The sequence below is a fragment of the Tympanuchus pallidicinctus genome, unplaced genomic scaffold (genome assembly GCF_026119805.1).
Source record: "Tympanuchus pallidicinctus isolate F22 unplaced genomic scaffold, pur_lepc_1.0 scaffold7, whole genome shotgun sequence".
Lineage (NCBI taxonomy): Eukaryota > Metazoa > Chordata > Aves > Galliformes > Phasianidae > Tympanuchus > Tympanuchus pallidicinctus.
In genome coordinates, this window is record NW_026294791.1 from 24778587 (window position 1) to 24794362 (window position 15776).

The 15776-nt window shown below is 55.6% G+C and overlaps 2 protein-coding genes across 2 annotated transcripts in view; one reads left to right on the top strand and one right to left on the bottom strand.

The window, feature by feature from the left end:
- ACBD6 (acyl-CoA binding domain containing 6) overlaps window positions 1-5103 on the top strand; it is a 68865-nt gene extending 63762 nt beyond the window's left edge. Inside the window, exons 7-8 of the mRNA XM_052666085.1 lie at window positions 2361-2391; window positions 4675-5103. Coding sequence (XP_052522045.1) covers window positions 2361-2391; window positions 4675-4829 — 186 coding nt within the window. The 3' untranslated portion in view covers window positions 4830-5103. The remainder of the gene's footprint in view (window positions 1-2360; window positions 2392-4674) is intronic.
- Window positions 5104-6508: 1405 nt separating this feature from the next.
- On the bottom strand, window positions 6509-14897 carry LHX4 (LIM homeobox 4). Its single transcript, XM_052666824.1, has 6 exons — window positions 14701-14897; window positions 11319-11490; window positions 9643-9845; window positions 9401-9555; window positions 8214-8385; window positions 6509-8123 (listed from the first exon to the last, which is right to left on the bottom strand). The coding sequence occupies exons 1-6, from the start codon at window positions 14774-14776 to the stop codon at window positions 7735-7737; spliced, it is 1167 nt and encodes a 388-aa protein (XP_052522784.1). The 5' UTR covers window positions 14777-14897; the 3' UTR covers window positions 6509-7734.
- Window positions 14898-15776: the final 879 nt, after the last annotated feature.

Consider the following 15776-nt stretch of genomic DNA (forward strand, 5'->3'; position numbering starts at 1 on the left):
GGCGATCCCACACCTCCGTGGCTCCAGAATTCTCATCTCAGGTACAGCAGGGAGCAGAAATTCCCAAGGAGAGAGCAACGGGATGGAAGCTGTGATATAATCCCCTCTTATAAGGCAGAACTGGCGTGCAGGAGCCATAGCAGCACTTAACGGATAAGGCAGTGGGTCCATCTGCACTCGGTCCATCTTCTCTCATTTCTCTCCCTTAAATTTCTCAGGAGCGCGGCGCAATCCCGTTATCCAATAAGTTGCCCACTGGTAGCTGGATTTTCATTGAGAGACATCTGTCACAGACCTGGGGCGTGGGAGGTGCGGGTCATTGTGCAGCATCTTTGTTTTGATGCTTTCAGTGGATGTGGGCATTTGTTCTTAAGTTCTTGGCTCAGAACTGCAATGGGGTGTGATACAGTGCTTCCCAAAGAGGCAGTTGCTGCAAGACAAACTCTGTGCACTCTTGGAGTTCTGTCAGCACATTTCTAACTTCTTTTAGCATGCCCTTAAGGGCACCACCACTTGGGACTACCTAACTTTCTGTATTCACAGTTTGGAAAGAACTGATGGAACAGTCACGACAACAGCCCTACAAGTGCCCCCCTATGGCTCAGAGCTTACCATAAACTAAGCCAACCAATATCCCCATCAGTTTCAGTGGGGAAGAATTAGCAGCTCCAACTCACCAGTGACCACAGTAGAGCTTTTTGTTTTTTTTTTTCCCTGGATTAAAATTTGTCACGGAGCAAACAGAAGCAAACAGAATCATTGGAGAAGTAGAACAAATGGCACCTGGCCAGCGGTCAGGCTCGCAGGGGGAAAAAAAATCTGGTGTAAATAAAATGTAAACAGCTTTTGCATAACACTGGATTAATGATCTTTTTTTTTTTTTCTTTTAAATGGCGTTGGGGTTGGAGAGATGCACTGTGTGTGCTGGGACTTCTCCCTTCTCCAACTTAATAAATGCCAGCTCTGAAATGAAGGGCTCGCCAGCCCCGCCAGCACAGCTCTGCTGAAGCAGCAGCCTTTCACGCAGGCCTTTGGAAGAGGAACAAATGTCTGGAGCATTCCTGGACCAACCCTCGGAGCCATCCTCCAGACAGGGATCGCCATCAGGGTGCCCAGGTTCCATTGTGCACCTCCAGTCCCATCCACCTGCCTTTCATCTTGTTGTTGTTGGCTCAAATTTTGATGGCGGCGATGCAGAGCTCGCCTCCCATCCCCCAGCACTTTCACACCCTGCATATTTTAACTCTGCTTCTCCAATAACTCATCCGTGCTGCCCGCCTCTCCTCCCGCCCCGTTCCAGGTCGGTGCAGAGCATCTCACCCTGCAGCACGACTCTTTCCTGGTTTCCCAGCTGGGTGTGCTTAATGCCTTTGATGTCACCAGGCTTAGAAACCAGCAGTCTCTGAAGAGCAGTTTTCTGGATGATTTCAACCTGTTTTCCTGTTCTTTTGTTCCCCTTTTTGCCAGTGGGCTGTTGAATTTGCACCTTAATCCCAGAGATGATGGTAATTAAAAACTTAAGTCTACATCAACAGATGCAAATACATTAAAGAGGCGAGGAGCTGAATTAGAGGCTAATCCCAATGGGGCAGTGAAAGCAAAGGGGACAGTAATTCTTCCGTCTGTTATTTCACCTGTCCCTGTGGCGGAAGCAGGAGATGCTCAGGGCTGTGCTGCTGGGTCTGGGGATGGGACGTGCACCCCAAAGTGTGGGATCACATCACCCATCTCCACAACACGTCTCCCAGCTCCCCAGGCATGTCAGCAGCCATCATTCCGTGTGGTTGTGGTGCTCCTTTCTTCACCTGCAGAGGAGAGGACTCCAGAAGCACAACAGAAATGGCTTCAGCCTTGAGTCCACCATTGTACAGACCTGAGTTTGAAGGGCAGGGAATTAAAATGTATTCAGCAGGGGAAAAGAAAAGTGATTTTATTCCTTGTTTGCTGAGCTGTACAAGCGCCCATGTGCCTCACCTGTGTCCTGAATTGCCATCTAAGGCTGTGCTTGCAAGGAAGCTCTCAGTAGGCATCTCCGGAGGTGCACTCAGGATTGCCAAGGATCCCAAAGTAAGGCTGTAGGACTGAAATCCTTCATTTTTATGAGCTGGAAGTGATAAGGCTGTGAACTGAATTACACCGGTGCCATGACGTGATCCACGCGTGGGTTGGTATTGATTACCCAGCAATACAGATTGATGGCAGATGCTGATTCAAAGCCTGGCTGCTGGATAGCTGGGTGTGCGGGGCTGTTGATCAGTTAAAGCATTGCTGTGATTCACCATATTTATTGAAGGCTGGAATTCACTTCTATCCCCGCGGCGTTGCTTACACCTCTAAAATCAAGTCTTGGTTTTTTTCAGGACGGGGAAGGCCAGACTGCACTCCATTACGGTAAGCTGCCCTTCAGCTCTGTTGTTCCCTTTTAGCAGGATGGATTTGCAGCTGGAGCAAATCACCTCTGTACATAACAGCAAATTTCAGCAGCAGCATTAGTAGGAGGGATGGATTTGATTAACCAATGGCAAAGCCCATGAGCAGTGTGATGCTAACCTCTGGGTGTCCTGGTTACAAACTAGTTTGGTGCCAGCTGGGAGCACGACGGATCTACTACCAAACCAAGCAGAGTGAAGTTACAGCTTGTCTCACTCCTGCAGATACGTGCTAATTAAATACGAGATTTTATAGCAATCCTTTTAATTGAAAGAGTGTTCTATCTCTAAATGAGAAAAGTAGAGAGACTTAAGTGACACACGCAGTGCTGATATGCAGGGAATAGGGAAAAAAAATTATCTCCATCGTAATTTGTTCCAAAATTAAGGCATGTCCGGTTATTATTTTATACTCTCTCTCAGTGGCTGTCACTGTGTAATTAAGAGCACACTTGTCATTCTGAAGTGTTTGTGCCTCTCTCTGATCTCTCCACAAGGACATTAGCAGGATGGCAATATTGCTCTGTAGTCCATCAGCCCGAGACACAGCATTTGGATCTGGATCTAAACGGCCAGATTCCCAGGCCCCCGAACCAAGGCTGTAATTACAGTAATGTGTGAATGGTCCCCGTGTGATCTTTCCTGTAGGATACTTCATTTTCCAACTTGTTATCGTTCTGGCTGAGGTGGGAAATCTGCTGCATCGGTGCTGCGGTGTTTGGTGAACAGCTGATTTAATTCACATGATCTCTGCAGTCATTTCTCCCACCCACCCAAGCAGCCTGTGGGACGCCTCTCCAGGTGCCAACGCTCCCAAACTGCAGGAGCTTTCCTTCCCCATTCCGTTCCATAGCAGATCTGCTCACACACCACCCAAATCTCAAACGCAGCCTTGAGTGAATCGTTCCCATCCAGGCGGCCTGAGGCTGAGACTTGCTGAAGATGTCCTGATGCAAGCACTTTGTAACCAAGTTGCTCACTGCAGCGCGGAACGAAGCCTCCCCTTTTGTCAGAGGACTTTCCGGGAAGGGTTAACCCCCACGAGAGGCTGCTTTTAGGGTGCATCCATCCCTTTTTACGAGCGAGCGTGCCCTGACAGCTGTCCTTGTGGCGACAGCTCTCCTGATTACAGCCGGCCTCGAACCGCGGGCTGCGCCGGGTGATAAATTCTGCCTCCTTCTGCCCGCTGCTGACCCTGGGTTTAATCGGAGGTTAAGCGGAGGCCAGCGCTCAGCCTCATCCCGAAGGCTCTGCTCGCCTCTGGGACCAGGGTCCTGCTAAATGGCCTCCCATCTCCTCGCCTCCATCCATCCTCCCGCCCTCCGGGAATACCCAACTCATCCCACTGCAGCTCCCAGAGGAAATCAAGGCTTCTCGGAGCGCTGGCGGCCACGTGGCTGCACGGTGGGCAGGCTGTGCGTCCTCACGGGCGCTCCGTCTTCCTTGGAAAGAGCCATCTGTTCGGCTCGGTGCGGAGGGAGGGGAAATAAATAAAAAAAAAAATAGGAGGGAGAAAGAAATTCATCATCCGAACCCTGAGGATTAATGGAGTCACCAGGCGAACTGAGCTGAATGGAAATTCATCTTCACCCGTGCCGGTGTCAGGAGTGCCGCTCCGGCCCTTGACAAATAGAGGTGCCCAGGGTGCCATAAATCCGGTGGTGAGGCTGCTCTGTGGGGACACTGCCCCTGTGGGGACACAGCAACCAGCCAGGGCACGCAGGAGCGGGGCGAGGGTGGGCACCGTGCTTATAGGGTTGGGCTGCAGTTCCCTGGCTGCCCTGGAAATCCCCTCTTTGCAGCCACCTCTCTGTTCGGTCTCTCCCACATCCCTGCTTCATCATAGAACGGTGGAACCACAGGACAGCTTGGGTTGGAAGGGAACTCAAAGACCATCGGATTCCAACCCCCTGCCGTGGGGCATGGTTGCCAACCTCTAGACGAGCATCATCCCCTTCCCTTCCTCCTTTTCTTTTTATCTTTTTCTATATAAGCTTCAATCACACCTTGCCTTTATTTTAATTAAACTTTGCCGCTCGTCGCTTCAGGTCAGCACAAAACTGCCGAGTAATGCAAAAGATCCTCTGATTACAACATTTAACAGCAAAAAAGAGTTAGTTGGTTATATTGTAAAAGGACCTGAGATATAATTAAAACCAAAGAGGCACCGATCCGGCAGGAAGCAGCCCTGCAAGCAGCCCAGGGCCGAGGTCTGACCCTGCTCTTTCTCCCTCCCTCCCCACAGCCTCCGCCTGTGAGTTTTCTGACATCGTGGAGCTGCTGCTACAATCCGGAGCCGACCCCACGCTGCGGGACAAGGAGGGCTGCCTGCCAGAGGAGGTGACAGACTGTAAGGCCATCACCTCGGCCCTGCAGCGGCACACAGCAGGCAAGGTGTAGCCGTGCCACGCGGCCGGATGGGTACCATCATGCAGCAAAGCCCTGCTCTCCTCCAAGCAGGCTGCGGGTCAGGGTTTTGCATGCTCTGACATCCAGCAGTATTCCGGGGTAAGGAGGGGGGGACAGGACTTGGATAGGTCCCTGTGTTTTAGTGCACACTGCCGGGGAGGGCTGCTGGCACAGCCAGGGCCATGGGGTTGCATTACGGTTTGGGTTTTTTTTTTCTCTTGGGTCCAAGCAAAACATTATAAATAAAACAAGCACAGTGTTGGGATGGTGTCTCTGCGTGCTTCTCTTGCGGGGAGGAACTTGAGGGCTCTGAGGGACGTGGTCAGTGGGCAGGGTGGGGATGGGGTGATGGATGGACTGGATGACCCAAAGGTCTTCTCCAACCTTAATGAGCAGCTTGGTTCCTGGGAGGCTGTAGGGATGGGAGGTGCCATCCTCTGTCCTGCATCCATCTGTCTGCCCCCAGATGAGGGCTGGTAACATCTCCTGTGGTAGTAAGAACAGCCAACACCAGGTCCTCCTGCAGTGCACCCACTTGTGGGCTGATGCTGATGGCATTTGGCAGCCAACACCGTGGCACAGCATTGCCCACAAGCACAGGGCAGGCTCAGCAGCTGTGACGGGCTGTGTATTCCTTTGTGCCTTTCCTCAACAGATTCCAACACTTAGGGTCACTTGCAGCCCTTGCAGGAGGTGTTGGGTCAATGGCAAGGACAAGTCAGCCCGCTGTGTCTGCTGCATCACTTTGGATGCACCTACGACAGCCCAGCGTTGCATCAGCAAACCCACTGTAGCCAAAATGCTAATTCACAGGCTGAACCAGCACCCGGTGGGAAAGCAGGGGGGACCAGCTGTACCTCTCACAGCCCCCAGTGTGAAGGGAACTTTGGCTCAATGGGCAATAAAACGCCCTCTTACAGCTGGGATAGAAGCAGTGGCATTGAGGCCCCTGCTTTCAGGGAGCACATGTGGGGCTCGGCACGCAGCCCTGGAGATGTTTATAGCACTTTAGGTCTGTTTGTGAGTTTGGAGCCTTTCCAAAAAAAGCCAGGAGGGGGGGGTAAAAATGAGAAAGACATATATTATTGTTTATAATCTGCTTTATTCAGCCAAACCTTTCCCCAACAGCCTTGTGGATTGCTGCTTAAATCCCCCGGTGCCTTTAACTACCGATACAGAAAGTGGTTAATGTGCATTCGGGCTAAGCTTGGCATCTACTCCAGGAAATCACTTTAATTGAGAAGCATTAAATGTTAAAATGATTAAAATATATAAAGCCAACACACCGGTGCCCACGGCGGGGCTCAGCACCCAGCACGCCTCACCTGAGCAAGCACAGAGCTGAGGTCCCCCTGTCTTGGGACAGTCCCTTAGGGCACAGGGGGAGCAGAGGCAGGGATGGAAATGCCCACTGCAAAGCATGGGGGTGTACCAGCTCCGTGTCAGGCTGCTGGGACTGCTGTCACCCCATCCGCAGCTCGGTGGGACCATTATGGAGCCATAATCACTCCATCTCCCTCCTGGACCAACGTACCACAGGCTTCACTTCACCCAAATTACCTGAGGGGCTGCAAAACGGCCCCATGTGGGGACAGAGCAGGTGATACCGCTGCCCCCCTCCCCCCCCCTCCCACCAGTGGGGAAGAAGAGCCCAGAGACAGCAGCTGCAGATGAGACCCAAATTTATTGACATCGTGTGCCCTCGATGCGGCAGGGACCGTACACAGCTCATGCCATGGCACAGGAGGCAGGGTACAAAGCAGCATCCCACAAACAGGGTGTGGGGGGGGTCGTGTCTCCCCAAAGACACGGCAATAAATAAGATTTTAGTCTTTAAATGTTTTTATTGTTTTCTTTTTTTTTCCTCCCTCCCTCTTCCCAGCAAACAAGACTCACTTTCTGGAACTGTACAACATTTACAAGGGGAGGGGAGGACGTTTGGCTGCATCGGATGGGGACGGTGAGCAAGCAGGGACTGCTGCAGGGACAGCCCCCCCACCGTGTCCCCTCCCTGTGCCACCCGGGGGCTGGGGGCTTGGCACCGGGGAGGGCACGGCTGGGGGCGCACAGGTGCAGCTGGGCAGTCCTGCAGCACCAACGCACCCGGCCGGGGGACAGCCTGCCCAGCATCGAGCTTTCTCACTTGATTTCACGTTTATTTGTAATTCCCTTCGCTTTCGGCCGCGGGCAGCAGCCAGTACAGCCTGATGTCACCGAACGCCCCCGATCACGCACGTCCCCGAGCACGGACCCTTTTTCCCCACCGTTTTGGGGAATGCTTTTGCAATATCCTGCAGCAGAGGCTCACCCCACGCTCCCAATCGTCTTTCCCCGTGTTCCAGCCCCAGCTTGGCCGTGCCCTCCGTCTCTCAGCCTCGAGGCTTTTCTTCCTGCTGCAATCCCTCCCCTCCAGCCAGCGAGGTGCAGCGCTGCACCGTAAGCACTCCTGCACGCCCGGGGATAAATCACGGCCCTGCAGCCGCAGCGCGACAGCCCCGCTCCCACCCGCCCAGCGCCGCAGCCAGCAGCCAGCACGGCCCCTGGGCCGGGAGAAACGCTCTGAAACGAACCCTTCTGCCATAAAGGCTTTGCCATCCCTGATTGTCCTCCCCTCCTGCGCACGTGGCTCTCCGCCGACCAGGAGGGACGAGGCGGGGTGACCCCGACATCCTCGCCGTGCTGTGCTCCCGCACCTCCCTTGTGCTTACACATCCAAAGGCACCCGCCCCATCCCGAGCCCCGGACATCGCCGATGCCCCAAGGATGGGCGCCGAGCCCCCACGGATCCCTCCGGCTCCTCTTCCCACGGGAAATCCTGGCACCATCTCGCACCTCCGGCGCTGCGCTTGCGGGCTGGGGGAGCACGCAGGGAGCCGGGGCGGGGGGCGTGCGGCGCTTAGAAAGGGGGGTGATCCATGTCATCCAGCCAGGAGGCCGGGCTGGTGGGAAAGTCTGGGTACCCGACGCTGCTCCCCGTGGAGATGTCGGATGTGGGGCCCCCCCCGGCCATGGCGCGCAGCGTCTGACTCACCCCCTGCGCCCCCAGCCCCATGCTGCTGTCCATGGCGTAGTCCAACCCGTTGAGCAAGGGCGGGTGGGACGGCAGCGACGAGATGGACGAGGGCGACTGGGGGAGCCCGTAGGGGCTGCCGTCCCGCAAGTCCTGGTACGGCTGCCCCGTCCCGTCCATGGCGAAACCACCGTTCAGCAACTGTCCTCCTGCCCCGTCGCCAACGCTGCCGTAAACCCGGTTGGTGTGGCCGAGCTCGGAGAGGATCTGGTCGTCTGCTCAGACAAGGAGAGGAGTGCATGGGGTGTCAGCCGTGCACGGGGAGCCCCACAGACCCCCGCCCCGTGCCCCCCTGCCCTGCTCACCGCGGAAGCTGAGCTCGCTGTCGCTGACCCCGCAGTCCTCAGCTGAGCTCTCCTTCTCCAGCTTGCCGGCCCCGCGGCTCCGCTTGACGCTCTTGTAGAACTGACCCCAGCGGTGCCGTCCCGCATCCTTCTTCAGCCTCTTCTCTTTGGCCCGACGGTTCTGGAACCACACCTGGGACGAGCAATGGGGACGTTGGTGGTGGCCCTGCAACCCGGCATCCCAACGTCCTGCGTGCCAGCACCTCTCAGCCACACCATCTGGCTCCCATATAACTCAGCATCCATCACTGCTCCAACCTTGCGTCCCCGCACGATGGGACCCCCAAACCCCGACACTCCAGCTTCCACGCAGCTGTGTAACCAAGCAGTCCAACCAAATATGCCTGCAGTTGTGCAATCCTGCAGCCCATTAGCATGTCATGCCAGCACCCCAGCCCTCATATAACCCAACACCCCTGCACATCACAATCCCTGCAACAACTCCATACCCCATCATGCCAGCACCTGAGCATTCCAGCTCCCAGGCACTGCACATCTGAGTATGCCCGCAATTCACTGCCCCAGCAGGCCAGCATCCGTGCAACCCAGCACTCCTGGCAACCCAGCATACCCCTGTATGCCAACACCCATGCAATCTGGCACCTCTGCACCACATTACCGTGGCATGACAGCACTCATGCAGCCCACCACACATACAGTGCAACATTCCTGCAAATCAGTACGTCACTGCTTCAACACTTTATCCCTGCACACCGGGATCCCCACAGTTCTGCACCCCATCATGCCTGCACCAAAGCACTGCACGAATGAGTGACCCTACAAACCAGCACTGCTGACATCCAACATCTGTGCAACCCATCACACCTGCGCCTCATTACCACAGCACTGATACAGCCTACCACCCATGCAAACCTGCATGCCAGCAGTCCCACAACCTGACTACCAGCACGCTGGCATCCATGCAGTCTAACACCTCTGCAACCCAGCACTACAACATAGCTGCAACCTTGCATCTGCACACAGCAGGAACCCCAGCACCCCCCACCCAGCAACTAAGCATCCCTGCAGCCCTGCAATCCAGCATCCCATCACCACGACACCCCTGCACCTGGAACCCAACTCGAGCCCTTGCTAGGGGCCAGCCTGGCGCTGGGCTGTGGGCAGAAGCCTGGGTCTCTGGGTCTCACCTGCACCACCCTCATGTCCAGCCCCGTCTCAGAGGAGAGCTGCTCCCGCACGTGCCGGGCAGGCTTGGGTGAGTTCTTGTAGGCATTCTTCAGTGTCTCCAGCTGCTTGGCCGTGATGGTGGTGCGGGGCCGCTTAGCCCCCGCCTCGGAATCATCTGCGAGCAAATGAGTGGCGTGAGCAGACCTGGCAGTAAAACACGAGCTTGGGGGCCATCAAACGCGAGCTTAGGGGCCGTGCCTACCGTTCTGCTTGGCGGTCTCATAGTCCTCCTTGCACACCAACCTCCCGTCCTCCATCAGGTAGAACTCGTCTCCGGTGGCCAGCTGCCTGCTGCAGATGATGCAGGCGAAGCAGTGCAGGTGGTAGACGAAGTCCTGAGCTTTGCGCACCACCTGCGTGGGGGGGATGCCCTGCTGGCACGCCGTGCATTTGGTCCCGAAGCGCCTGCAAGGACAAGCGGCCGGCGGGGCAGAGTTAACCCAGCAATCAGGCTAATTACGTGTGACACCTCACGCGGCGCGGCTTCATCTTCGTCAGCGGCTGCCCTAATGGAGCTGGGGAAGGGTTGAGTTTAATGGTTCTTTTAACTAATGCTTATAGGCTGCCCGATTTCCCCCGCAAGGACAGTACATATTTCATCCACATTAATACCAAATAAATTAATTACACCGCCCCGCTCGCATGATGAATCCCAGATTAATGCAGAATGATGGGGCTCTTACGCCGTAATGACAGCGCTGCGGTGCCGTGCCGTGCCAGCAGGGTGGGCTGCCAGGGGTGTGCAGTGAAACCGTGCACGGAGTGAGCAACAAAACTGTGCAGAGCGGGCATGGAGGAGCGGGCAAGGAAAGAGCAGTGGGGTCACCATCCCCAGGGGTGCTACGGAATTGTGGAGATGCGGCACTGAGGGATGTGTGGATGGGTTGGGGCTGGACTTAGGGATTTGAGAGGTGTTTTTTTCCCCCTCAGTCTTAATGATTCTATGTGCAAAAATATTGAAGCGTGGCCTTTTGGGCAGCTTCAGGTGAGCAGACCTCGAGCCCCATGGATGGGTGAATCAAAAGTGACAGCACTGGGCTGTTGATTGGCACAGGGTGATCTAAGTGGGCCCTGACATGAACCCAGCACTGAGCTCCCAGTGCCAATACCATCGATCCCCACACCTTTTGGCCATCAGTGTAAGTGACTTTGGGATCATCAGCTTCATTTCACGCCACGATTTTCAGTGGTTGCAGTAGTGGGATGTGGGGACGTGGTGCTGGCGCTGCCGTGCCCATGGGCTGGCAATGGGATTAGGATCCCCGGGGGGGGGGGAGCACAGAAAACATGCTGAGCCCCTTCCATTCTGCTGAGCTGGGAACACCCCCCTAGGATTATGGCCACATCGTCGCCATCCTGCGGGTTAGTGGGGATGAAGGATGGGAGATGCGGTGTCAGCCCTTAGGAAAACCCCCAGCTTCCACCAGAAAACGGGGATAGAGCATCTGTGTTGGGAAGTAAATTTTAGAGGGAGGGTGGGGGGCTGGGAAATGTTCCACGTGGGCGGTGGGAATGTTGTTCCATGCAGCAGCAGGGGAGGTGGATGAGCACACGGCTCGGGGGGAAAGCAGCGGGGAAAGGAAGGGAGGCTCGGTGAGGAGAGAATATTTTAAAAAAGAGGGGGAAAAAAGGGGGGGAAGAAAAGTGAGAAAAATGAAAAATAAATAAGGGGGGAGGGAAGGGGGTGGAGGGAAAGGTTAAATGAAAAAAAAATTAAAAAGAAGAAATGGAGAAGAAAAGAGGAGCGGAGCGGTGCCCTCTCGCTCAGAGGCAGGCGGAGAGCGCAGCATCGGGGATTTCACGGCTACATCGCGACACGGGGCGGCCGGCAGCGTGCGGGGAGGACGGGGAGAAGGACGGGCTCCTCGCGGTACTCACTTGAAGAAGTCTTCCTTGCAATAGACGCTGCCGGCACGGGCGAAGCAGCGCTCGGCCAGCTGCATCTGGCAGTCGGCGCACTTGAGGCACGAGCTGTGCCAGTGTCGGTCCAGCACCTTGAGGATGAATTTGTCCAGGATGTGCTGGCTGCAGCCGGCGCACTGCGGGATCTCTGCGGGGACGGAGGGGAGAGCGGCTCAGCAACGCCGGCATCGCGCGGAGCTTCGAGCTCCCGCCGTCCCAGATGGAGAGATGGGAACTGGGGGGGAGAGAGGAAAACGGGGAGGGGAAGGAAGGGGAGAATGAAGGGGAGAAGGGTGAGGGAGGGAAAAGAGGTTGGAAAAAGGAAAAGGGAAGGAAGAGAGGAGGGGAAGGGGAATGGTTGGTGAGAAGGGTGGAAGGGAAAAGGGAGTGGGGAGGAAAAAGGGAAGGATGAAAGGGAAAAAAGGAAAATGGAAAGGAAAGGGGAGGGAAGGTGGAAGGGGGAAAGGAAAGGGAAAGAGAAGGAAGGAAAAACGAAGGGAGACAGAGAAGAGAAAAGGAAAGGAAAAGAGAAGGGGAAAAGAAAATAAAATGGAAAAAAAGAAAAAGAAAGAGAAAAAGAAAAGAAAGGGGGGAAAGAAAGGATATGAGAAAAGGAGAGGGGAGAAAGAAAAAGAAAATAAAATGGAAAAAGAAGAAAGAAAGAGAAAAAGAAAAGAAAGGGAGAAAAAAAGAGAAAGGAAAAGAGAAAAGGAAAAGAAAGGGGGAAAAGAAAGGAAATGAGAAAAGAAGAGGGAAAAAGAAAATGGAAAATGTCAAAGAAAAGGGAGGTGAAAGGGAACGAAAAGAGAAAAGAAAAAGAAAAAGGAAGGAAGGAAGGAAAAAAGAAGGGAGAAAGAGAAGAGAGTAAGAAAAAAAAGGAGAAAAAGGAAGAGAAAAAGAAAGGAACATCAAAAGGAAAAAGGAAGAAGGAAGGAAAAGGAAATCAACGAAATATTGGGAAAGGAATAAGAAACGGGAGAAGGAAAGGAAAGAAGAGAGAAGAGGAAAAAATGAAAGAGAAAATAAAGGAAAATAAATGTAAAAAAAAAAATAAAAGGAAAAAGGCAAAAAAAAAGAAAAGGAAAAAAAAAGGGAAAATAGGAAAAGGAAATGGAAAAGGAAAAGGGAAATGGATGTATGGAGGACAAGAAAATAAAGGTAACACAAGAAATTAAAATGGAAGAAGAAAAGGAAAGGAAATAAAAAGGGGGAAAGAAAGCAAAATACCAGGAAAATAGGAAATGAAAAGAAGGGATGGAAAAGTGGGGGGGAGGGGAAAAAAAGAGAGGGGGAAGGAAAAGGGGAAAAGAAAGGAAACTATGAGGAAAACAAATAACGCAAATGGCAGAAGAGAGGAAAAGAAAAGGAAAAAAAGGAAAAGAAAAAGAGGGGGAAGGCAAAGGGCGCAGCAGCCGATCACAGCGGGCGGTGCAGCACGGCGGGGCCCCAACCCGACAAACAGCGGGGTGACCCCGAACCCAACAAACAGCATCGACAAACGGCACCGAGAGGAGACGCCGCCGATCCCTCGGGACCCCTGACGGCAACGGGGAGAGACAGAAACCCCTTCGTTATCCCGGAGCGGGGAGGGGAGGACGGAGAGCGGGGATGCGCAGCGCTGGAGGCGGCGGCACCTCCGATGTCGGGATCGGAACCGGCCGCTGTGTGCAGCCCACGTCTGTCCCGTACGGCTCCGGAACCGAGCCGATTTCTGTTTGTTTTTAAGTAGTTCGGATAATTTCACTTGATCTGATATATATATACACACACACGTCTGTGTGTACATAGATATACACGCATGTATATACACATAAATGCATGCATACACACACACACATATATACACACACACACATATATACACACACACACATACAGGGGACCAATCCAGCCCCACTCCCCCCCACTGCACTGCGAGTTGGCAGCACAGCCCGTTGGTTTTATTCCATCTACATTGATCGATTTCTCTCTTATTTCTCCTTCTTCTTATTATTTTCAATGATCGTTCCGTCGATGCATTCGTTTATTATTGTTGTTGTTATTATTACTATTATTTTGGGAAGGTGCTTTAGGCAGAAGTTTGGGTTCGGCAAAAGGTTTGCCGCACGTTCTCCCGCCTGCCCCTTAAGAATAGCGTTATTAATGAGGGTGTCAATTAGCGTGGGCCGTGCTGGGGGTTTATAACCTTCCCCTTCCCCCCTCCCCCCCGCGCAGCTCTTTGCTCCTCAACGCCAAGCTGAAGTCGATGCAAAACGTTGGGGTTAAGGCAGAAAGGTGCTGTGAGGGTCGGGGTGGAGGGGGCGGAGGGGGGGAAGAGAAATGCGATCTCAAACGCGAACGGGAAAGGGCGCCCATCGCTGTGAGCAGTGCTGGGGATGGAGGGGAGGGGGCGGAGGGAGGCACAAAATAAAACAAAATACAAATAATAGAATATTATAATAATGACAGAGCAATCCTTGGGGGGGGCTGCAGCCTCTTTCCCACCCTCCGGAGCCCGGCCGGAGGCCCTGCACTGACGCCCCTATTTCTCACCGCACGATTTCCCCATAGCAGGGGGGGTTCAGACGCGGTGCCTCCGCGGACTGCCCCCCAGTCCCTACGGAGCCCCGAAGCCCCCCCTCAACCCCCCCCTGCTTCGAGCAGCACCACGGGAACTTCGGCAGCACAAACCCTGCTATTTCGCCAGCGATTTGTTGTGCTTAAATACACGAGAAGAACAACATCTCGTTCGCTGTACCCTGGTGCGGGCAGAAGCAGAGAGACAGCCTCACATCGGGCCGGGAAACGAATGGTGCACAGCCCCCCTCCCCCCGCTGTAGACCCCCCCCACCCCCCGCCTCCACCGCGGGACGCTCCGCTTCTCCGGAACCGTTTGCAAACGCGCTGGGGAGGGGGGAGGGGGAACCGTAATAGCAGTAATCGATGATCTCGAATGCAAATTATAAATGCTAACAACGATAACAAATACAACGGAAACCCGACCGGCAAAGCTCTCACCCCCCCAACCTCCCCTTTCCCGCACAGTGTCCCCGCACACGTCCGGACGTTCACGGCCCTGCCTGGGGGGACACAAGGAGCCGCGCCACCTGTAGCTCTGCAGCACGTACCGATGGACGCGCGGACGGAGAGACGAGAGGCGGGTCGGGGCCGCGTGTCGCGACACACGGCAACAGCGGGGCCACCGCTCGCAGCCCCGTGCGCACGCACAGCAGCGCTGACCGCCCCGTCGGGGCCCCCCCGGCTCTCCCATGCAGCAGCGCTGCCGCACACGGGAAGAAATGAAAGGAGAAGAAGCGAGGCCGGGGCTGGCAGCGGGCCGCAGGGAGGGGATCGGGGGAGAAGAGAAACGCGTCCTTACGTTGTACCGGCACCCCGAGGATCTCCGGCAGCCCCTTGACAGCCCCTTCGGCAGCGAGCGCTGAGCTTTGCATCATTTTATTGGCCCGGGGGCGGCGGAGGGGAGAGAAGAGGGCAAGGAGAGGGCGGCGGGCCGGCCCCCGGCCGCAGGCAGCACCGGTTCCAGCAGCAGCAGAGCCGAGCCCCAGCCGTGCTGTACCGTGCCGGTGCCGGTGCCGGCCCGGGCGCGGCGCCGCAGCTGTGCCGCCAGCACCGCCCGCCTCCCATTCATTCCCCCTGCGGGGAGCGCGCCTGACGTCACCGCCCGCAGGGGGCCGGGGGCGGGGCCTGCAGCCCTCCGCCAATCCCCGCACGCCGCACGCCGCGGGGGGCGGGGTCTGAGCGCTGGAGGGGCGGGGCTTCGTGGCTGATGGGCGTGGTCTGCGTGAAAGGGGCGTGGTCTGGCGGCGCCACTCCTCAGGACTCCGGAGGCTGCGGAGCGTGGTTGGCGTTATCGCGACACGGGGCTGTCGTGACATAGCGCTGTTCAACAGTGCCGGTGCAGAGAGGCAGAGCGGAGATTGGGGCAGTTCGGTGCTGGTGAACCGGGCGCGGGGACGCCGAAATCCCCCCAAAACCCCCGCGGGGCACGAGGCTCCTGCACCGAGATCCATCCCGGCAGCACGGATCCTGCCCGCAGCACAGTCGGGAAGAGCGATCCCTGAGCGTTGGGACATACGGACAGACGGACGCACGGACATCTCTTTTCCCCATCCCCTACCCAAGCCATTCCCCAAACGCCACTGCCGGAGTCAGCGCGCTATGTCCGGCGGGCTCCGATGGATCCTTCTGGCCTAACGAATCCCCTTCTCCCGTGAGGGTTAAGTTCTCATTCATCTTTCTGCTCCGCACATCGGTACAGACCTCCCCTATCGCCATCCGCATCGCCCATCCCTGCACAACGCGGCTCCCCGTGACCCCCGCAGCACCTTTCCGCACCGCCCCTATCCTCGCCCCTCTCCTTCCCCTCCCGCACGTTCCCTCACCCATCTATTCCCGGCGGTGCTGCTCTTCGGTCGGCTTTGGGTTTCGTTCCAC